At 40.2% G+C, this 24,564-nt stretch overlaps 1 protein-coding gene across 1 annotated transcript in view; it reads left to right on the top strand.

Annotated features, from left to right (window-relative positions):
- The window catches only part of RAD51B (RAD51 paralog B), a 379,679-nt gene that overhangs the window by 240,180 nt on the left and 114,935 nt on the right, over nt 1-24,564 (top strand). The window contains 2 exon segments of the mRNA XM_032188425.1: nt 15,598-15,636; nt 15,638-15,677. Of these exon segments, the coding sequence (XP_032044316.1) occupies nt 15,598-15,636; nt 15,638-15,677 (79 nt within the window).

Genomic DNA, 24,564 nt, shown 5'->3' with positions numbered 1-24,564 from the left:
AGACATCCAGTCCATCCCTCTGCTGTGAGCCCTTGTCCCAGCAGCAGTCAGTTAAAGGCAGCTTTGCCACTTTCCTGTGCCCAAAACATGTTAGCATCAGTCCCTTTGGTCTGTAACATAAGCTGACAGGCTGGACTTGAGGCCTGTGTGTATATTCTCTCTACAACTGAGTTTATTGAGCCGTTTGGTCAGATTGCTGGGGCTGGTGGAGTCTCAAGTCACTGTACAAAGACTCTTTGCAGCTTACCCAGCCTGGGTAATGTTATATTTCTCCAGTGGAAGGAAGAGGTACAACAAACCCATGAAAGGGTAGGGAGCAGACATGATCCCTCTAATCCAAGGCATTGCAACTTGTATGATGCTGTAGGCATGTTAAGGGAAAATCATCTAAGGACTTTGTATATTGTATATCTAGGGTATTATACTTTGTTTTGAGAATCTAAAGTCATTGAATTGTTCTAGAATGACAACACAGGAAAGTGATAACCAGTGAGTAGCTTTCTAGCTGCCAGGCCAGCTAGCTCTTTATCATTTCTACTCATCATGCTGCATCGAGAAAATAATAAAACATATATTTTTCACAATATTACATTTCCCTTGACTGATTGCCATGACTGTTAGAAAAATAAGATGGGATTTTAGGGCATCTGCTCGATCAGGAATGGAAAGGATGTGTTCAGGAGATGGTAAGTGTGTTAAGATGAAGCCCGTGTTGTGGAAACATTGGAAGATACTTGACTAAAAGCTAAAAGGCATTATAAGTACCCACCTGACCCGTCCTGACTTCAGCTCTCACCTATAGTGACTTGAACTTTTCAGATACCGATAGGGAGAAATTAACCTTGAGTCTGTGTCAGAGGTGTTTGTGCTCACCTTGAGTGACCAGTCTTGGCTTTTTGCATCATTCCACTAAATTTGGCTGTGCAGTTGTCATTGTAGATTCTGGTTCCGGGTATTTAAGTGCTCCACAACACTGAACTGGAAACTATGGAGTTCAGTTTGCAGAGACACCTGAGTTGGCCTTGTACAGAGCCTACTGTGATCCAGGAGGTTTGGCTTAGAGTCTGAGCCAATAAGGCCTTATCAGGTCTGAGCCAGCACTGCTATTTCACTTAGCGAAGTGATGTCTCTGGTCTAGCTTGTGTGTTTGTTTTCCACCTTACGGCGGTGAAGTTCCTTCTTACTGTCGCTTCACTCTTCATTTGTCTATCTAATACTAAGATAAAAAACTGTAGTCATCTCAAGCTACAGACAGAAAGTCATCTAATTCCCTCTTAGCTTCTCTTCATGATTCCTGGTGGATGTGGTACATGTTGTAACAAGAGAAAAGTACTCTTTTCTCCTTTTTTCATGCATTTTGTCTTTTCACTGGTATTCCTAGAATGGCCATCTTAGTCTTCCTTTGAAACAACTTAGCAGGCTTAAATGAGACATGTAATTTAGCATGAAAGAATTCAAAGAGTTTTATATATATATATTTTTTTTGGTACTAAATAAAGGAAAAAATATGTATTTCCTGTAAGAAATACAATAAATAGTTGTCCTTTGGATAGTGTTGCAAGAAAGAAAAGGTTGAGAGGGGTTTTTTCATCTTTTTTTTTTCCTACAGTTGTGCATTTTCTTTGCTATGACTACATGTTTATCCTTTGAGTATGACAAATTGTTTTCAGAACTTCACAAGTGGTTAGGAACCCTATTGCACATAGGCCGATCTGAATTTCTCAAGCATAATCACTGTGTGAGAGAGTATCTAAAAGCTGTAAAATGCTACTCAGTGTTTTTGTGGAAAGAATGACCATTATATTTGATCTTTGCTTCTGTTTCTCCTCCAACTTAAGGTTTATTAATGTACTGATTGTTATCTAGGGCACGTTGTCTTCTAGGGTATTAAAGCAGTGTTTTGGGTCCAACTGTCAGCTATACTATGCACTGGAATAAGCATCTCTGCTTCTACCTTTGGTAACAAAATAGCAACGTTGGCCAGGAAAAAATTATTTCTTGGTGGATATCCACTATCCTCTAGAAATGCTAGTGAAGTCTCCCTAAACATTTCATGTTTATTGGAGAAAAGTTTTTCCAGGATGCTGTTATTCACCTCTCGTACATTCAGTAATACAGGTTATTTTTATAAGGCCATGAATCTTTCTGTTAACATACTGCTTTCCACTGGGTAGAATCTCACCCAGTAATGTTCTTGCTAGATGAAATCTGAGTCGTGTGGAGAGATTGAAATTAAGTTTTAAACTAAATCTGTCAAATTTTCTCAATGCCCATACAGTGTGATAGGACTCCAAATGTACATGCATTGCTTCTGTATACATTAGTTCACAGATCTATTAACATTTTTTCTTGTCCTTATTACACAATGCCCAGTGGAATCTAAAATCTATTCTGCTGAGACTTTATGTAAGATAACACTGCTCTCTCACACGTGATTTTAGCAGTGGTGTCATGTGAGATTTTCCCCACAAACATTGCTTTTAGGAACAGGACTAAGTGAACACACTAAAAAAAAAAACTTTTTTGTTTCTTTCATATCAAAAGTATTTTGCAACCATTAGTATGGGTGAAAAATATTTATGCTACAGTCTAGGACTTGGTTGAATCCCATCTTTTTTTTTTTGGTTGATGCCTGGGAATTTAGAATTATGCCTTTATATCAAGGAAGTATGAAGGACTTGGTTTTATTTATGTCTGAAAACAATGAATGCAGGATGGGGAGAGCACACTTATGATGCCCTCTTACAGAGGATTGATTTTCTTTCAATTTATAAACAATAATGTTGAGCTTTTTCATCATTCAGTAAGCCAAAAGAAAATGGAAGGATAGAGTATTGGCAGTATTGGCTGAATTAGGATTTGAGATGCATTAGAAACAGGGACCTGTTTCTAATGATACTGAAGGTACTTTTTTTTTTTTTTTTAATCTGTAGATGAAGTATGTTGCTAAAACTACCACAACGAAGCTTCATAGAGATCTGAAGAATAATAAAAGCAATAAATCATGATGGCAATGCAAAAGCAATATGTAAAAAATTACATATTTAAGAACACATATTGCTCACGTTGTGGTTGTGAATTGCACCAAGCTGATCTGCTCGGTGTGTTGGGGAGGCTGGAAGCTGGTTGGATCCCTACATCTTCAGCCACGTGGACAGAAGGGCCAGCAGCATCTCTAAATATGTTGTTCTGGAGGAGAAAGTGTGCAGCTGTGGGGCTTCCATGCTGTTCTCTCAGCTGGTCCCATCTCTTCAAAGCCAGTCTGGCAGGCGTGGTGGAAGAGACATACATTCTCGGGTGTTATTGTACTCTTGCTCCTTTATGAGTCCTTCCTGACTTGGGGTTCATGATCCGGGGGATAAGGCAGTGTTCCAGTATGTGTCATAAATAAAAATTGCATCCTTCAGCTCTCTTCTTATTTTTGGAACCAAAGTCAAGCTGAACAGTATGGAAGGCTCTGAAAAGCTACATAAATTTTATTTTCTCTTCTTGGTACCAGTGTGTTGTAAGTCTGATGAGTGACTGCAGGCTGCCACGCAGGAGAATTTCCCTGGGAGGCCACGTTTATGCTACCCAACTGCTTTCTCCAGGCGCAGCACCATCCCCAGATCCCTTTTCTTGGTGCTGTTTCTTTGTGGTAACCCGGACATGCTGGCTGCTTTCCTGCTTAGTAGAAGCTACGAGCTGCTTCTCCTGCATTACCCCTCATGTTGGACAATTACCAGGGCTTTGGGCCTCAACAGTTTTATAGCATAGGAAATCTTCATGGCCAAGCTCTTGTGAGGTATCCTGACCTCTAGAGCATCTCCCCTGAGAAAACCAGGAGAGACTCAGAAAGAGAAAAGACAACAAAATTCAGTTTACAAAGTAGGGAATAAGGCACATGGCAGGGAGACAGAAAGTGATTCTGGGAAGAGGAATTTCTCCGGGTCTGGTGTTACATGAGCAGAAGGGAGCTGACTGGCCCTGCATACCCAGGATTTCCCCCTGGGGAACTTGCACCAGATGTCCCAGAAGCCAGGATCCTCCCTGGCTTATGTGGAAGTGTACTGGAGGCAGCCTGTTTTTCTGCACTTCCCAGGCCAGGTTGTTACAGCTCAGACACAATTTGGATAAACATACGTGACTGTGTTTTCTTCTTCAATTAAAACTTGAAATGGACCAGTGTTTGTCTGGGCAGTGGAGTTCCCTGCCGCTGAAGTTACAGTGAATCCTTAGGTACCTCAGGCAGGAAAGAGGCGCCCAGGCTGAGAGCGCAGGGCAGCATTCGCAGCCTGGGAGAGGGCAGCTGAGCCAAAAGAAGCGTTTTGTTCATTTGGCCTAATGCAGCCAGGGCAGTCATTGCTCTGGAGCACATCGGGGCAGCTCACCTTGGAAAGTTGTGCTTTTGTTGTCTGTGATTGTCTTTGATGCTTATTTGAGGTTTTGGTGGTTTTCCTTCTGTTGAAGTTGTGTTTACTCAGTCCAAGGATATTCAGAGCTCCTCATTACGGTGCCCGAAGCTAAAACCATGTCTGAGTGGCAGCACATATTACATGCTGAGCTCTCTCACTCGAAATAGGGTGTTTGGCTAAAACGTGCACACTGGAACAATTTCCAGACTGATCATCTGTTGCTAGCAACTACGTGGATTAGGATGGATTCAGGACCTAGAAAATGTGGATAATTAATCTCCTGCCACGAGCATCTGGTGAATGCTTCCTGCTTACGGGCAACAAGTGCTAGAATGTGAAGGTGAAATCATGTGAAGGTAGAGGAGAACATCACAGCCACAGCACGTGCCTTTGTTCTGGTTTTATGAGGGGGGACAGAACTGACCCCACTGGACATTCAAGGAAATAACAGAGCAGTTATGTATTGATACTTCTGCTGCACCTTCTCTGTAGGGAAAAGCAGAGCATCTCCAGAGCTGTGCCCACCTGGCAGAAATTAATATGAAGCTGCTGCAGATGTCTGTCTCCATGCATGATTTCGGACTAAAGCAAAGGAATGTTATATGTTTTTCACATAATTGCTCAAGGAAACAGGGGCAGAATTAGGAAAAGAAGTCATGAATCCTGATTCCCGGGTCCTGGCATTGTGCACTATGAAAAAGTCCTTTATGTATGTACAAGTTTTTAGAAGAAACAATTGAAGCCAGACAGATAAAGCAGAGCTTGACATTCGGAGACTGTCCTCATTCCTGGACTTGTCCACTCCCCCGTTTCTCCTCCATTCCTAAAAGATTCTCAGTTTTCATTTCTATCTCCTCCTCTTGTTTGTTTTCCTTCCATTTCTTTCCTTTACAAGTATTGAATGTCTCCTCTGGGAGTAAGCCCAGCCACATGTGCGTGCAATGGTGGTTTATTTTTATTGGAGTCATTGCCTGTGACTGTTATTCATTACTATAGGAAGAACTGCACTAACAAACTGAGCTTTTTTTTTTTCTGTTGTAAAAAGTCCTGTTTTGTACATAGCTACTGAGAGCATCTACTGCCATTGTTACAGAGCTGAGAGTTTGGAGCTTGGATTCTGCTGCTGCCTCCTGAATGTCCTGTTATGTCTGCTGTTGCAAAGCAGAATTTCAGCTTCTCTCAGCTTCCTTGCACTTTGTCTCTTTGACCCAACTTTTCAACTACTTCTCCACCCCTCTGCTACCTGAGCAACTGAATTGGCCTCTGCATATGGAAGAACTCAGGGCTGTGTGAAGCTCTTGCAGTCACTGACTGCTGGTATGGCTTATGTTAAAGGGCAGAGCCAGAAGAACACCAAACAAGGCCTGCCTGACATAAAATGCCTGATCCAGAAAAGACAAGTCAAAAGTACTCTAACATGCTTTTATCTCACTTGACTTCAGCTTTCTCTTGACACTGGATAACTAATCTCTCCTTTTCCTTTTATTCTGTAGTCATCACACATTTCTGTGCCACCATGGGCAACACCGCCACCTCGTGAATTGGAGGTCGTGTAAGGAATTCCTGGTACTTCTTTAAGATTAATCTGTGGCGTAAATAATAAAATGATCGGTAGTTAAATTAGGAACACATGCTTAGCATAAATATGTCAGAGCTCAGAGATGTAAGCAGCTCAATTGATTTCACATTAAAAAAAAATACAGCAACGTAAAATCAATGATTATTAATTAACCACTTCTGAGGTCAGAGTGGAGTACAGTGAGGGAAGATAACTGATTTGCCTTGGCTTACCCAAAAAACATTAGGACTTTACCGTAAAAGTTAATGCTAAGACAAAACAAACAGACAAGAAGTGATTTATCTGAAGTTTGGCTAATGTTGCATAGGTCCATTTTTTTTTTTTTAAAATTGATTTGTTTTAAAGATTTCAGAATCTCTGCTTCCCACTAGCAGTGACACCTGAATCTTAAAAGTAATCTGAATTTGGTGAGAAGGTTTGATCTAATTGATATTATTTTACTTTTGTTAAAATAAGTGTCATGCTGCTACTTCAGGATTGAGATTTCTTTGTATTCTTCATCCCACGCTGAATCCACCTCGTGTTTTCCATCAGGCTTTTGAAGGCTTTCCCTTCGCTAACTCTCTTGTTCAAATCATTGTCTGCTGTTGCTACTTCCCCTGCAAAACTGTCTTAAACGCATCTGCATTTCTTCCTTCCTTCCTACCCCCTCTGCCATCCCTTTTTTCTTAAGACGAGAGGCAAGGACCACTCAACTTCAGTCTTAGCAATGTTTTTTAATACGTGGAATTTGTATGCATTGCACTAAAGGAAAATATACAGATGTGCTGCTACATTTTGGGGGCTGAGACAACAGCAGGACGGTCAACTGCCTTTTGAGTCTGTTCATTTTGGAGTTGTTTCCAGATGTCTGCTAATGGACATTTTCAGGATATACACACAAACTCTGCTTACCTACTTCTCTGCACTAATTGGTTTGGATTTATGGAATGCCTCTCATAAAGCGTCTCTAGCTGCCATTGTTGCCTTTCTATAAAATAGTAGAAAGGAAACTCCTTCCTAAACAGTTTCCTCTGGACAGGATTTTCTTGTGGGGGAAGGAGAGACACAACCCATTTAGGTTGCTCTATAAAGAGTTTTATTGAGTTGCGGCCCATTAACCTGGCCTTGATGAAAACCTTTTCAAACGACTGGACTTCAGGGAGCCACAACTCTCAAGTGCTGTGCATGGCCCAAAAGAAATGATGGCTTCCTAAGAAATCATTTTAATCCGTATTGTATTTTTTTCCTAACATTTGCAGAAGTTGTAGGGACTCCACAGCTATTCCCTGTATTGGGGCTCGTTTGTGGCCCCATCTCTAATTGTTTGCTCTCTAGTACTCAGGGCATCTTAACCTTTCACCATTCTCAATCCGCTCAGTTTGTTTTTACCTGGCAGAATGTACGTGTGGGGTTTAGATGCTTAGGAGGGTTGAAGGATGACTGTATATATCTGCTTTCCCTCGACCTGTCTGTTTTTCCTCTTTATTCCCAGTGGTGGTACAGCTCACCCAGTCTGGGGCCTTTCCTACTGACAAGGAAAGAAGCCAAGAGGAAGCCTCCAGCTGGTGCATAGCATGCAGCTGTGGATGGTACTGCTGGGGTGGCTGAGCTTGCGTCTGCTTGAAAGGAGAAAGTCTGTGTATGGAGAGCTTCTCCTTGCAAGGGGATTTAGAGGAAGATGTGAACCTGGGGATAATCATTTCCATAGGAATATACAAGTCCCTGATCAGGTCAAACTCTGCAGTGAGTTGCCTGTGAAGGTGATGTGATTTGATAAGGTCTTATTCAGATCTTAGCACTTGATATATGCTGTACAATCTTTAGTAATATAATTAATTTCTTAACTTCAATTTACCCAAATGCATACTGTGGATATTTTTACCCCACTGTTGTAAAACCTTTTTAAAATCTACTGATGAAGTACCATACATGAAATCTTTTCTTAGTAATGGAGGAAATCAGTAAATTGTTTATGAATACATCCTAAGGCCATGGACATAATTGCAGGTCACCTAGCCTACTGTTTTGTTTGTTTGTTTGTTTGTTGTTTTGTTTTGTTTTTTACATTGGAAAGGAATTAGGGCCACTTTTTGTTTTTGTGACAGGGAACAATTATCTCCCAAAGTAAGTCAGATCCTGTTATGGGACTGGGGTCTCTGAGAGCTCCAGGGCCTTACGAGCCTTTCTAGTGTTTGGTGAAGCCTGGCAGAAAACACAACCTTTTTTTTTTTTTTTTTCTCCCACCTTGTAAAAAAGACATCCCGTTGCCCTGAAGTTTTATTCTGTGTGGAGAGGGAGTAGGGAACAGCTGCTGTGTGAAGCCTGCTGCAAAGTTTGTGGAGGGAGCTCCTGACTCTCCTCAGGCACTTTCTGGTGGGCTGCAGGCGACAAAACCTGTGGAATGAGAGCTGGTCCTGGGAACTGGGTCACAGGTCCTGTGCAAAAGCAGATGAACAGAATAAGGACCGTTGCTTTCACTTCTAGAACAGAAATTCCTGCACATAGGGCCCAAGAAGAACCAGCAGGGAAGGGAGGAAAAACAGTCATGAGGTCTGCTGGGATATCTGATGCAAAATCAACTTTGTTGTTTTCCTAACAGGCTTTTTCCTGGGCTCTGCAGCTGAAAAAACAACCCTTCTAATCTACAATAAGAAGGGAAATTCTGGCATGAAGATTGTCCACCCAGACATTTTGGCACAATTAGGGGAAAAAATTGTTTAGCTTAGCACTGATTTTATTAGTGCCCGAGTCTAACTGAACCTGTCGATGTGCTCTTTTCCCTGCTGAATGACAGTGTCGATGGTACAGGTTTCTTTGTCAGTTCTCAGCTATGCTTTTCCATGCTACTGCAGCATAATTTGTGTTCTTTGAAAAGTACTGACTATTAGCAATGATCATTTACTGCAATAGGACAATAACATAAATTAGCAAAAACTCCCAGCAAACCACCATTGTTTCACAAAGGCCAGCTATAGTAGTGAGAGCCAGGCTCTTTTCACAAAACTAAGGTATTTGGTAATTTGACAGTACATCTGAATCCTAAAATACGTATTGGCTCTAAGTGTAATTTTGTTATTCATTACAATTGTTTGTGCAGTTGAAGTCTCTTGTCATTTTTATAATCTCCAGAAGTACAAACAATGAGATAAGGTAAATCTGTCAGAAAAGGAAATCTAAGGAAAACAAACAAACAAAAGAATACGATATATTTTAAAAGAAGTTTCACATGGTTTCTCTAGTGTTCCTCACCCATTTTCCTTGTTAATAGTCTCATTAAAATATGGGCAAGAAACTGTATGTCTTCCCAGTGTAAACAGAAATGACATTAAATGTTAATACAGGAGATTTTATCAAATGTTTCATTAAAGTCTTCGTTTGTTATTTTTTTTGTTAAAATCATTATTTTTTTCATGATGGAAATCTTTTTTTTTTTTTTTTTTTTTTTCTTTTTTTAACCATTTGAGAGTTCATAGCTCAGTAAAAATCATCATTTTATTTAATCGCTTGGTAGTTTATCTTCCTGGCATTTTGATAACTAATTTGATATAAGATCCTGTCACCCCTCTTCCCCCCTCCTCCTTTTTTTTTTTTTTTGGTAGGACACTGGCTTAATTTCTGGTTATCAGACTACATCTGAAACTCCATCCAATATATTTTCCAATTCATCACTTTCTTTGCTATTGACAGGGGATGTTGTCCCAGTAATTAGTATTTTCTGCTGGGCTTTTGCAATCAATTTCTGTGATTCATTTCTTCCATAAAGCTTCCATAAACAATAAAGTTTATTAATAAAAAAGCTTTCCCTAATTAAAAAAACAAACTTTAATGTACATTTTTTCTGCTGTCATCATCAATTCTCTCTAAGGCTTTTGTTTCTCAACTGTTCTGCCTGTCTCCCATTTATCTTCCTTTATCTAATCTAATGGCATCTATCCAGTTTCTATTCACTTTTCATCAAGGTGATATATTTTCTGTCCCATAGTACCTTTGTGTTCCTAACATGCCTCATGACAGAAAGCATTTTTCAGTTGTTTAATGTTTATTCTACATTGCTGTCGTATAATAAATAATTATTACAAGCCTCCTGATGGGGAAACACAATGTTAGAAAGGAAGAAAAGAAACAAAAATTTGACCGCTTTGTAAGGTTAGGACTTCAAAAAACTTAAAATAGCTTTGACTTTTACATCTCTCATCTATCTTCATCATTCCAACTAGTAGTATCCATAATAGTAGGACAGCAGAATAAGAACAACTGCACTTGGTATTTATATTGTATTCCAGGAGCTCATGGATAGCCCAGATCAGGGAGACTCAATACCATTTCATCATTTTTTGTAAGTTTATTTCTATTAATTTCATTATTTACGAAATCATTTTGGTATTGGACTATTATTTCCTATCACTGTTTACTCAGCTTAAATTATGTGCTGCTTTTGGTGAGACTTCAGCTGAAAAATAAAAAGGTTTTGCAATAAATAATAATAAATATGATACAAGTAAATGATAAAAATTGTCAAAATTAATAGGAAATATTTCTGGTGAGGCCAGGATTTCATCTTTGATTCCTTTATTAAATAGTGCTTATCATAAGAGGTATGTCTTTCATATGTCTGGGTAGGAGACAAAGCAATGAATTCTTTTACATGTGTCAGGAACATCTGTAGAATTGTATGTTCCTTTATTTTCCTGAAGCAAAAAGAAAATCTTTCCGTTATGTTGGAATGAAAATTTAGGTTCTTAATCAAAGTTTGGGAAAGTAAGGTTGTGGGAACAAGTTTCTGTCTCAGCATGCTATACAAGTAGCCGCCTTATAAAGGACTTATATTCAGGCCTAGGTTCAGACAGTGCACCTTTCTGTACTCTCTCCAGATTTTGGCTATGGCTGGTTTAGAATTGGAACAAGACAAATGGTTAAATACGTGTGAGTTTTAGAAACGCTTCCCGAGATATCCTGGAAGCCTCCTTTTGTTCTCCACACCCTCAGGTGGTTGCTTGGATTCTTAGGGAGAGGAGCAGATGCTTTCCAGAAGACAGAGACAAGGCGGCTTTCAATCATAAATGCTGTATTTGAAAGCCAGCAGCTTTTTTCTCCTTTAATTGACTGCAAAGATCCATAGTTGCATGTGGATCTTCAAGAGACATTGTTAGCCTGTATTCTTCCAACTCTGTCAGTTCTCTCGGTGTAGAAGATGAATTGGCAGGGCTTTAGTGCTCAGTCTGCACACAGGATTTGAAGAGACTTCATAGGTTATGGAGCACATCGTAAGCACTGTTTCTTATTCCCTTTCATAAATATTTCAATCTGAATCCTAAAACAAAGATTTTTTTTTCTTCTTTGAATTGAAGGCTCATGTTTACTAGTGGTTAAAAACTTTCAAATTTCCAGCCAACATGTTTTTGTGGCTTCACGTTTGTTTTTGTGCCAGAGTCGTCTTTCAGTTTGAGTAGCTCTTCTCTTTGTTTCCTGCTCCATTCTCTCACATCCCCTCTGCCACTCACTGACACACACACACAGCAGTCAGCCTTCGCTTTTGCTAGATTCACTGAGATAATGCTTTCTAGTGGCCTTTCAGATGAGTGCTCTGTTCTCCTCATCAGCGTACAGCCCATTTCTTGTAGCTTGAGTTCATGAGTGACCTGCACCATACCTGGTACTCCAGAGTAAAGTGTACTAGTGGCTTCTACAGAAATACCAGTGGTTTTGCCAGGTTTATGTGGTAGCACACTGTACAGTTGGATTTGTCATTGTCCTGGCTACATCATGTTGTGGGTTAGTGATCTTTTCAGGTACTAATATGTCTGGGAAGTACTTTCTTTTCAATAACTGACTGTTTCCCCTTTTGCCTTACCGCTTTCCTGCTGATTTTCATTTCTTCATTAACAATTACCATTTCACAGTGTTAAAAGCTTTATAGCATCCGTGTTTCATTTTACCCAGTTTTCCAAGTCTTCAATTATTCTTCCCTGCAGCATTTCTTCTAAAGCCCTGTATTATACTTCATCAGCTTACAGGCTTCAGCTCACCAGTTTACATCTTGTTCCTCATCCATTTGAGGTTTGGTTTTGCTGCTTCTCAGTTCTGTTGCATCATCTTCAATTTCATATTTTTTCACATCTGTGTATGACAAATACTAGCTATCAGACCTCAGTTTATATGCTGATTCTTACAACATTTTTTCCTCAATAGATATTATCTGTTTTCTTCTGAATGCGCTAAGTTCCTCAAGTTTTTTTTCCACTTAGTTGTTGTTTCTGCATCTATATGATTGTTCCAATTATCAGCCTTGCTTTTCCTCTTCTTCAGCATCCTCCTGCTTGTTGAAAACTGATGTCTTCGCTCATTTCCAGAAAGTTTAATCACTATCTAATTTCACTATAACTCCCAATTTTAATTTCCTTTTTGATATTGCTGATATTCTTTCCAAGCTCAACAGTACCTCAATTTTTGGCAATTCACTTCTTGGCCTCCAAAACACTTTTTTTTTTTTTTTTAATCTGGTTTTCCTTCTGTATTTCCTAAGTTCCTGGAATATGCTTAAGAACCTACTGTGTGTAGGCTGTTCAATCCAGAGAATGATTTGCAGTGACCTTTTATAGTTGTTTTTTTTCTCTTTGGTCAGAACACAAATGTAAATACATATTTACTTTTTTCAATTTATGTTAATGTGGAGTTTGGTGTTATTAAAAAAAAAAAAAAATGTGTTCTCTACCTAGTTGTGAAATAATGCAATCATACTTAAGGTTATTTTTCGCAGTAAGCAAACATTCAAAGTAAAGCATTAGTTTTGAATATCATGAGCAAGTTCTTTCTAAAAAGAAAGTTAATTCTGAGCCTCAGATGTAACTGTGGAGCAGCCTTTCAGAGAGGTCCTGTGATGTACTGCTGAAAGGATGTGATTTATTATGTTTTTTCATTGCTATACTTAGTTATGCACATATTGTAACTACATAAAAATGCAGTAACAGAATGTACATAGGGTTATTTGAATGTCTAGCTGTTTGCACGTACAACTGTGCCTAGTGCACATTCATATATAGGTTAATATTTATGTGCATAGCACTGCACGGATTGCCAAAAATCTGACCTTAGACATCAGGTTTGTAACTGTTTCACTTTGGGCCAATCTGATTACACATCCAGCTGTTGTGGGAGACTGTAGCTGAGCATTTGCAGTTTTCCCACTCCATCCTCTCTCTCACGTTCTCAGAGATCAGCGCTGCGTTGGCATCACAGGACTGATAAGCACAAGGAGGTACTCTGTTGTCTCCCTTCAGATTCTCCGTCCTACCCCAAAAGTGAGAAGGGCTGTGTCTGTCTCTCTGGGAATAATGACAGGAAAGGGAGTTCTGGGTTTGTCAAGGTACATCACAGGCATGTGATGTGGCATGCTTCTCCTTCCTCCAGAAGTTTGTTAGAAAGAAGAATAGAAGAAGACGAATTAGCATGCAAGAGGGGAAAGTGTTAGCATGGCAGTTTTCCTACTTGGAGTAGTTCACAAAGGTTATATCACATCCTGGGATGGTTTTGCCAGCTTCATAAGGAAAACATTGACATTTGGACTGGTCTGATGTTCTCCGGCTGTATTTGTGTTCTTCATGTGCATTCCTTTATTTTTTACTGTCTGAAGAAGAAAGAGTATATTTGGTTTAAATTCTGAAAACCGTAAAACTGTTAGCTAGCTGTGGGTACGTGTGGGTTATAGTGATTACGTTTAAAGCCCAGGTATAAGGACTTTGTTTCTTCAGTCTGCGTCAGAATCAGATGAGAAAGTCACAAGAAATCTCAGCATGATGGTGTCTGCAGACTACAAACACAAATGGAACCTGCCTACTGTAGAGATATCCTTAACATTTAAAGCGCTACAGGAAAGTTACACATGCCTTGATTCGGCAGCATAATTTGCTGCCAAATCCTGTTATTACATAAGTATACTTCAGAGCCCAAACTTCTGGTCCTTGATATTGTTAATCTTACACTTAGGAATAAATGTTCCAGCTCTGTGTATCTATACAGTGATTCAGTACTGTCTGACTTTTCAGGGGAAAGTTTTGTTGAGTACAAACTTCGTCATTTTTCTGAGGTCTCTCTTGACTTTTATATAACACTGTTCACTGTTTGCCTGCTGATCATTAGACACCTCCAACAAAAAACATATATAACAGCCTTTAGGTGTGCTTGACTGTTGGGTGGAATTAGGGCATGACATTTGGGAGTAATGGAAATAACTTACTCCATTTGAAGTCAGCAGGAGCTATTGGTGCTCCACGCCTCTAAAACTAAGATCTTTGTCTGTAGTTCTAAGAAGTCTGGATTTGGACGCAGCTGCTGGAGGTTGGGTATCTTGGGCTGAAAGGGTGTAGTACTGAGAAGGCCTCGGAAATGTAAGCGCTGAGGTGCGTGCTGGTGCTAAAATACGCTGCTGGGTGAGGCCTTGCTGCTGAGGTTAAATGAAATCAATACACTGAAGCAAAGCAAATAGGCAGGCCTGCTGGATTTCCTGAGCAGTTGGGGTGGGCTCTGTGACGTGGCTGTGCTGACAGCAGAACCCTGAAAAGGATCAGAGCATGGGGTGGGGGAGCAGCCTCACCAAATGGTGCCCTCAGGGCCTGTCGGGATGGGAAGGCTCTTCCACTGTGCTGCGCTGGGAGAACTGGTCTTCAGTTCCCTGGGGACGTGGGGATAACTAGACCAGGGTTTGTGCTGATCACACTCTTGGCAGAGCTTATTAAATCTACTATTAAAATGTCACTTTCACATAGGTGATAGAACGGGGGTTACTTTGTGGCAAACCGTAACAGAACGGTCCTCCCCAGTCAGCAAAAATCAGGCAGACAAACAATAAAGCCAGGCACATTCATGTCATTTGGGCTGGCACTGTCAGTTCCACATCCCAGCCTTGCTAAATCCATTCCTGTGTGTCCAGAGCTCTGCTGTTGTTCATCTTCTGTAATGGGTGTTTCCTCCATAGTGGAGTCAGAGAGCTTCGAGTATTTCTGACCCAGCCATAGAGGGTCAGCATACCCAGATGCCAAGCTAAATCTGATTGCACTGTAAACCCTCAGGGAATTTCAGTTCCTATTTTGAAACTCCGAAGACAGGATTCTCACATAAACTTGACTCGGTCACTGACCCTTTTTCAAAAGAGGACATCCATATCACTGCAATGCCATGTTACCTTCCCCGGTGTGGTGACCCACAGGTGGATCATACTGCATCTGGGGCAGCAGGAACATGGTGGAATGCGTGGGGAAGGCAAGGGGATGCATCTCTAGAATTGCTAATGGGGATTAAAATTACATTACACAGCAGCAATTACAGCTTGCTCAAAAATTGTCTCCTGCCCGAACCAGCAAGAATGATCATCTTATTTGCCAATAAAACAAGCAAAACATGTTGTTTTTATGATGGTTGGTTTTTTATTACCTGAGAATCCTTTTTAAATTGCAGCATGAGCTCTACATTCCTGTGAGAAGATCTCTACTTAGAAGTGAGAGGGTTAGATCAATAGCAACCTTGTTATTTCTACATTATGCATTAATGCTTCTGGAAGTTAAATCTAGTGGGATTGTTCTACAAATTTGAGCTCTGATCAGTATATGATAGAGATATGTACTTATACGTTGTTTGTTTGTTTTGCAGATCCTGGTTGCAAAATCCCCTGTTGCTCCATTTTCCGTTTTTTTTCTACACCATTGAGAAATCAGGCTTGGTTCTTCAAGGTAGGATCAGAGCATTGATTACTTTCCTTTTACAAATAGTGTTTTAAGCAGGCTGAAGGCAGGTAACAGTGACGGTTGTTGAAATGGTGCTGGTTTTAACTGATTAAAAACAAAAACAAACCAAAAACACACACACACACACATTTGAACAGTCTAGTTGACAAGGGCAGCCTTCTGCTGCTTTCCCTGTCTCACCTTGGGTAATATTAAATTAGTTGCTGCATATTCACATGGATTTAAGAATAGGCCCTGAATTTATTACGTCTCCCTGTTTTCATTCAAAGTAAGTTGAATGGTTCTGGCATTGTTCCTATGGGAGAGATTTTTCCAGGAGGAGCATACCTGTCTATCATTAGTAGCATGTTCTAATAAATAGTTTCTCTTTAGCAAATGGCTCAGCATCAATAAAATATGGGAAATTAATATCTGTCCTCTATTTCTGTGATCACTTTAACGTGAATGCCACAGGACCCTAAATAATCCTAAGGTTCTCTATGGTGTGAGTATTGTACTGAAAAGATGGGTAATAGTATGATGGCAGGGAACTAGGGCTCTTTGTGGCCATCTCCTAAAATATATGTTTTTGAACCATTGTGAAAGAGGGAAATGCAGCTCTTCATTTTTTTTTCCCTATTTACCCCAGTAAGTATTCCTTTAATCTATCTATTTTTTGACAGACATTCATAGACCAACTGTGTTTAGTTCCTCCGTGTTGATATGCAGTCGTGGTCCTGATTGCTGCAGCAGTTTAGCAGACTTTTTGTTCAGAGGATACTTTCTAATATGTAGTCATGGTATTAAGAAAGCTGAGTATTGCTGTTTCTCAGGTTCCAGTGATTAGCAATCACTGATTGCTAAGTACTGATTTTAGCACTGATTGCTAATATAAAAATGCTACAGACTTTTTAAGGTATGTGAACAGTTTTCTTTCTTCTGATTGCCTATTTCCCACCTACAAACAGGCAGTACCAGATCAGCAACATATTTACATTTATTCATGATTAGATAAGCTTAAAATACTGGTAATACCTAGTTTAAGAAAACAAAAGAAAAGGAACAAAACTTTTTTTTTTTTCCTTCCATTTTATGCATCTACATAATGATAACATGAGGGTCCATTGGGTGTTTCCTAAACCTTTAGATATTATACCTAGTGTATTAGATGGCATTCTGTGACTTCAATTTGCCTTACGTGATACTGGTAATTTTAAACAGGCTGCATGTACTAGCAATATTTTTTATTGGTTTAAACTGAGATGGCTTGCAAGAGTTGCTCTGGACATATTTTGATTAAGGACGGGGTATAAGACATACCACTTCTCTATCTCAATTATCTTCTGTGTTGCAGAGATGTTTCTGGTCATCATTAAAAAAGTAGACAACTTCCTGCTCTGTCTTCAGGCACTAATGTAGTGACACTTCGGGAAAGAAAAACTTGCTATTTCAGAAACTGGGATCATTTGTTCAGAGAGGATCTTTATTTGTTTCAAATCTTTTCAGTAAGCTGGGAAAATAGCTTCCTAAGGACTGAACCCTACCTTTAAAGAGCAGATTGGCCTGATAACATGTACTGATGATGGCAAGGCTCTCTGATAGTACGATGCTTAACAGCACTGTATGAGGAATATATCAATTACTCTTTTATCTGTATCCATATGTTTCTGGGGTGTGCATTCACCATTTTTCTAAAATCAGTGTGGATTTCTCTAAGTGAGCATTATCTTGCCATCAGGCATTCTTTGTATATTCGGAAAGCAGCTTGGAGCTTTTCTCTGTGTAAGCTTTTTCTTAGTTTATGACTATGCTGTTATGTTTAGATATTTTTTTCCAAGATGGATAGTATGCAAGGGCATGGTTCCCCTGATAATGTGCCCCAGACTGTTTTACGTAGCAGGTAATGTCCTGGCCAGAGATCAGACAGCAGGGTCTGAACCTTAAATGTTCACATAGTGTAATCCAAATCTGGCATTTCTATGATTTTACATGCTGGTTCTTTTAGATTCTAGGTTTGGGAGTCTAGTGCTATTGGTGATGTCATGGTTCAATGATAAGGTCCTGTTGCTAGTATCCTTACAGAGTCTTGTAAGCACTTACACATGAGAAGCATCTCACAAAGTTTTACAAAGTAAATATTGCATGTTTCCTTCCCACACTTCAGTGAGCATTATTTCTGCAGAGAGAAGTGAGCAAATCACATGAAAATGATTGTTTCAGGTAAGATGTTGACAGGAGTTGCTACCTAACAAGACAGAGCCATTAGCAGAGTGATGGTGGGTGGCCTTGTGCAAGAGAGGCTAGAGTTTTTGTAAGAGTTGAAGCTTATACGTTCCACAGGGAAGCTGGATGCGAGGTAAGATGTCCCTAGGGCGACTGGCCGGGGGTTAGCTGGCGGGGGAGTTGTCCCTGTGTTGCGGTTTGAAGGATGTTGTAGAGTGCGAACAAGTGGAATCTGTCCCGCAGCAGGATTGCAAAGTCAGCTTTCCCATTCAGTCTTTGTTGTTTAATTCAGTTGGTGTCAGGAGGTGAGCACATTCAGGGCGTCTGATGAGAACAAGTGGATGGGTGTGGGAACTGGTGGGAAGCGGCAGCTGTCTGAAATGCCCAGGATTCTTTCTTCTTACTCAGGGGGTCCCATCCCGGGACCATTAACCAATAGGCCATAAACAAAATTGATATCGGAAAATGTGGCTGGAAGCTCCTTGATTAGTGAGGGTGAATAGGGAATGAAAGACAAAGTGAAAGTGTGATTTAACAGTTCCACAAGCAATTTCCATTGCCACCTCTGAGGGATTAGGATGTGTGGAATAGGCTAAAAATGAGGAGGAGCTCCCCCCTTTTGTTCTGTGGGCCAGAGGATAATAAAACGGCAGGAGAGGCAGTGCGGCTAGTTAGGGATTTCACAGGCTGCTATTTGATGCAGTTTAAGGAGCCCTTTGCTATTGTTGCAGTTAAAATGGGAAGCGGAACTGTTCTCCATTCGCAAAAATCTCCAGCGTCCTCAGGAAGAGGGCTGAGAGCAAAAGGCTATTAAGATGGTAATGCTGCCCCATTTGGAGGAGTGTATCAAAATCCTCTTTGTCAGTGTAAGTCGCTGCTCTGTTTCCCTGGTGTCTTTGCATCTCATGGCCCCAGTGCAAGCACAGGAGTGTTCAGAGGAGATCCTAGTGAAGGAAGACCTACTTCTCTGGTGTTGTCAGAACAGAACTCCAGGTTGCCCAAGGGTGCCACAGAGAAAACTTTGCTTTTAAAAAATTTCATGTGTTCAGGGATTGAAAGAATCCAGTTATTCATTCCTTTTATTTCTGCTTTCAGACTGGAGAAATGAAATTTGATGATTGGAAAAAAGTGGTTTGTCACAGATTTAGCAAGGAAAGTCAGCCTTTGGTCTCCTCCTTTCATTGCTGCAGTATGGTCTGTGCAGTGGAGGAATGCAAACCCAAAAATACCCTCAGTTGCTTTTACATTGCAATGCAATGTCATGTGCTGCCACGCCGCAGTGTGACTCTGTAGTGAACCTGAATTACGATTGGAAAATCCAGTCTGACAGATCTCTGTTTTTGTAAAACTTCTCCTCTTAGAGAGACAGAAACCTGGATCTAAACACTGCAAAATATTAAAACCTTTACTGTCTGCATGTGTATTCCGTTTAAGTACTTGTTGTTGCATGGATATTGCTCCGTAATGCAATATCCTAGTTAAAGTGAGTGACATGATTCTGTTAAGAAAAAGAATAACAAAAACAAACAAACAAACAAAAAAACCTTTGGATCTATTTGTTTAGGGCTGCAAGTCATAGGATGATTTTTGTCATTGCCAATGATATGAATTCTGTTTTGGGGTGGAAATGATTAGCTGATATTCATATATCAGTCAGAGCAGATTATGGGCTGATCTTGCCCAGCTGTAGTTTCAGAGAAGCTGAATGTAGCAGCTACTGGGTTAGGGCAGCTGGACTGGCAGATGTGACTTACATGTGTACATGCATATCCAGAAGGAAGACAGGATAAATAAGCTGATGTCAGTTCTAAGTTGTATTCTGTGGGTGATCTTCTGATGCTGGGGAATAAATACAAGACAGCAATAGAACCTACCTACCAGCAACTGGCAGCTCAGCTGTCTGTGAAATACGTCTCCTTCCATCTCACCTAAGTAAATACCCTCTGGTACTAAGAGGGTGGTGCTGCAAAAGACAACGGAATGTGCTTGCCAACTGGAGAGCCTACTGGGACTTTTCAGGGAGTGCTTTTACCAAGTGATTAACATTGCTCGTGACTGAAAGAACTCAAGCTCTGGAAACATAAGACAAATAATATTAGTGAGCTACGACTTGCTTTTGAGTAATGATTTATTTTCAGCTTTATAGGGTTTAAAGATGAGTGCAATCAGGAGGTCACCCAAACTGACCCCCCATATTTCCTATATGCTTCCTTCAGATACTTGATAACTTATGATACACTGAAGCATTTCTTCTAGGAAGGCATTTGCTGTAATTTGAAGGCATCAAGAAATGTGAGTTCCTACTTTGCCTTGACAGTGTTCTCCAGTTTTAGCTCTCTGGCTGCTATATGCTTGTTCTATATTTCAGATTAGAATTTGTCTGCCTTCAGGTTTTGGATTCAGTTCTTTTTATGACCTTCATTGCCAAATAATGGAGCCCTCAGATTGTTGCAGTTTTTCATGAGTGTACATGACGTCAAGATTTATCCTTCCATGTTTCTATTCTTCCATTTGGAAGAAATTTATAACTGTCTGCAAACTTAACCTGAAAACTTCTGTGCCTCGTGCTGTCTCCCCTCACTACCTCAAGAAAGGACAGAATACTTTATGCTGCCAAATTGAAGATTTGATTTGATTCCTGTCCCAGCAGGACTGGTTGATTAGTTAGTTAATTAATCAGCCCTTTCTCCTTCCTGCCCTCTTTTCCACCGGACACGTGTCTGCATGCACACAACACAACCTTGCCTGTGACGTCTTATCGAGGCAGGTGACTTCTTGTAGGTGGTACTGGGAGGAGAGTTTCTTAGGTTTTCAGTTTTACAGTGCTAAAGGTGGAAGAATTCTAGGAACAGCCAAATCTTGGGAAACCTTGTTACATTGTCTTTCATTTGTCACTAATGTAGTGAAAGGAGCTCATTTTGGTGTCAAAATAGCACAAAGTTTGGGTTTGTAGGGCAGCATGGCAAATGGTCTCCAAAGTGCTATAACTAATTTATGTGGCTGAAGCAAGTGAAAAGTGCCTCATTTTATTTTGTAAAGAATGCTTGGTAATGAGTAGCGAGGTAGAAAGGGAATTCTGAAAGAAAGGGCAGCATTATTTGTATTGTATTGTGTGAGTTTGAACAGTGAGAGACAATGATTTACTGCATCAAAAGCTTTCATTCAATTGAAGAACTGTAACTATAAAGTGACCTTTGTCTGGAGCAACATGGATATAATCTGTAAAATGAAGCAGGGTTGTACTTGATGTGTGAATGGATGGAAGACAGATTAATGGGAATAAAGTTGTGCTTTGCTATTGAGATGGTAACAGATTTGCAGTGCCACTGGTGATTTCCGGCCCTATTGGAGGGATAAAGATGAACTGATCATTGTTAGGATCTCTATGGGGTGGAACAGTTTTTGATGTATTCCCCACAGGACACTGAAAGACTCATGCTACTTGTAACAGGGTTATAATAATGAGAGCAAAAAAAGCATGATCAGTTTGTAGGCTAGGTCCATCTTGACAATAAGGGATGTGAAAAAAATAAGACCTCCATCATTCCTTTGCCAGCAAAATCGCCCTGTTGATGTAGCTGACATAAACGAAAATTTCCAGATAGTTCTTGGCATTTGGGTGGAAAGGATTACTAAACCTGACCCAGGAATGCTGTTGACTTGGATGAGAGCATCCTCACTAGGTGGCTTGGTGGGAATTGTTCGGCTGCTTTGCAGCTGCATTGGCAGAGCCTCGCTGGAGTAACCCAACTCTGTGGCTGGCACAGATATAAAGACAACTGAAAATGGTAATGAAGAGAGGTGGAGGGAATTTTTTTTAATTGTTAAGGAAGACTAGAGGTATCTTAGGTTGAGATCCAATAGAAACAAAACAAACCCCGTCATTTCATTAAAGTTAAATGTTTTCCTCTGCAAGCATGCTCTTTCTAGCTGCATAGTAGATAGACAAGAGATTGGTAAAGTTTTTGTCCAAACGTTTGCTGTTACTCTAACTTGCAGGAGGATGTTACACTGGATAAATCCAGCGTAGTACACAGTATTGAAGTACCTGCTTATTTCTGAACGCAAACATAAAGGCACTGAAGATAACAGTACAGCTTTCCTGCAGTGAATGCCAAGCATATCCCTAAATGATTTGCTAGATTGCAACCAAAGTGCCAGCATTTAATTTTTCTGAAGTTTCACTGAATGTAATATGAAAAAACTTACTGCAAGCAGTGTGCCAAATCTGTTCTCATTTATGCAAGTGTGAATCAAAACCTATTTCTTCTGAGCCAGTGTTGTTAAACAAATGAGCTGAAGAATATGAGTGTATTTGCAAAGATTCAGTCTCTGTTCAAGACTGTCATATACCACAGGCCTTCTGGGACAAAATGGTCCCACTTCAGAGAAATCTCGTCCTTACTAGTCTCACAGTAATGAATTCCTGATCAAAGTGAGTTGCTCCCCTGTGTTTTCAGCACAGTGCTAAAGCAAATGGCCTTTTTTCCAAAAGGCTTTTAGCATAAGGAGTGAAGGTGCGTGTTGATTAGAGGTAGTATCGGTGATTTGTGACATTATATTGTGCTGGGAACTTAATTTTCTCATAGAAGTCCAAGACTCTACCAGATTGCCTGGTGTTAACATAGAAGATGTTACATCTTTCAGGCTACAGATTTGTAGAATAAGGACAAATGTACTTAGAGTGGACTTAATGTTCTTAAGCAAACATACTCATGAGTAGGAAGCCAAGAAAATGTCCAAAAACATGTTTTTCAGCCAGAATAAAGTCATATGCTTTTGTGTGCAGCTTATGAAGGCAAGAAGCAGTTAAGTCTTACGGTGATGGATCCCTCTCTCACATAGGCACGACTACATTTCTTTTGCTGTTCTCAGAGTTTGTCTGTTCTGGCATTTCATCAGCATGTTTGGTGAAGCCATCACTACCTCATTTTATCTCATAGAACGATAGTTAGCAATAGAGGACAATGACCCCAATGACGTAGCCTTTGTAGTAGATGTACCATTTCTGTAGCCGTAGGACTTGATGTATTCTGCATGTTAAGATTTCTGAGTGTACGACTTAGCTGCCAAACAGAGCTGCTGGAAGCTGTGTTGTTCTCTGCGCTAGGGAGGGGAGAGCGGTGCAGAGATCTGGCGGTTTGCTCCAGTCTAAACCTGTACATCTCCACGGCGCAATGCTCTGTAGATATGCACATTTGAGTAGCACTTCACAGAAACTAGAAAACTTTGCCCAAGGGGGGGCTTATTAGCACAGGGATAGCACTTGCAAACAAGGTTCCTGCTGCTTTGGCCCCAGCGCTGTTTTTCTTTAAACTTTCTCTGTGTTTCCAGGATTAACACAGCTAGAACAACCTCAGATATCTCTGCATCTGATGCATAGACTTGCCCTGTCTTTAAAATGGACTAACCACAAATTTAAATGATCTTATCATGTAGGCTTAAATCTCTCCTGATAAGATGGAACAGGAATATATAGCACTTTCATGCAGACTGACACGTGATAAACCCTCCCAACAAACAGGTTTTTACTTCAAAAAGTTTTTCTATTTACAGTCATTCCCTTAAATTAATAATGTTGGATGGTATTATATTTTTTTTCCATAATATTCACTTGAACTTTTAACCAAATATTTGTCAACTGTATATTTGTACCCCCTTTTCACTACATTTCAGTGTTCGTGCAGGATAAGTATAAAAGGTAATGTGCTACCTGAGATTTTGTAACTATCCATGTAAACATTGCTGTTTGTAAAAAGCAAATTTCCATATACTAATCAAGCAGGGGCCATAGGCATTCTGGATATCTAGTAGAAAGCCAAAAAATAAACTACAGGAGACACATCCTATTAAAACAGACTGAACATTAGTAACAAATACATGCAAGAGACAGTACTATGATAAGCTATAAACCACTATTTACCTACAGAATTTATTGAGCGATTACTTCAGTTTACAGTAGATCTGAGTGTAATGCTAGTTACATAGTGTTAGTGATTGTTATGGCATTTCTCCTCATTGTTTATGCTGTAATGAAACCAAAACCTGGCCCTTTGTCATTCAGTTTTGTCAAGACCCCTGAAAAATTTAGGCGATTAAATTTCAGGACTGGATTGAGTTAACTAAGGGTGGCAGAGATAGAGAGATGATGGTTTGTTAGAGCATGGTGTGTCAGCCCTGGTTTGCCACCTGAATAACCCTAGAGGGTCTGCCCAAGGTACGGCTGAGGCCAAGCACTGCACACATGGGTGAAGAGGCAGCGCAGGTAGAATATGCTAGAAATTAGCAGTTTTCCAGAAGATGTTACTGTTGAAAAGATTTTGCTCTGTTTTCTGCTGAATCTGATTTTCATTTACACTTCCTAGCTTTTCCATTACAGAAACAGTGGCCAATATTAGCCCAAAGCCCTACAAAGGTGTGCTCCCCAGAAGCAGCAGCAGAGATGTGGAGAGTGACATTTCTAGGGTATGTTGCACAACTATTGGAGTGCTATCAAGCAGTCTGATAGAGTGACTTCTCAAGAGTGCTATGTGCTGTTCTGGAAACCTCAGCTGGGATGTTCACTGAGTGAGTAAGCTTAGAATAGGCTTATGTCCTAGAAGGCTAATGTCCCGAGTCCTGAATGACAAGCATAGCACTCCTGTAGATGTTCTGAGTGTATTTTGGGATG

The sequence above is a fragment of the Aythya fuligula genome, chromosome 5 (assembly GCF_009819795.1).
Source record: "Aythya fuligula isolate bAytFul2 chromosome 5, bAytFul2.pri, whole genome shotgun sequence".
NCBI lineage: Eukaryota > Metazoa > Chordata > Aves > Anseriformes > Anatidae > Aythya > Aythya fuligula.
Note: the sequence above shows the minus strand (reverse complement) of the source record. Positions and strands in the feature narration are given on the sequence as shown.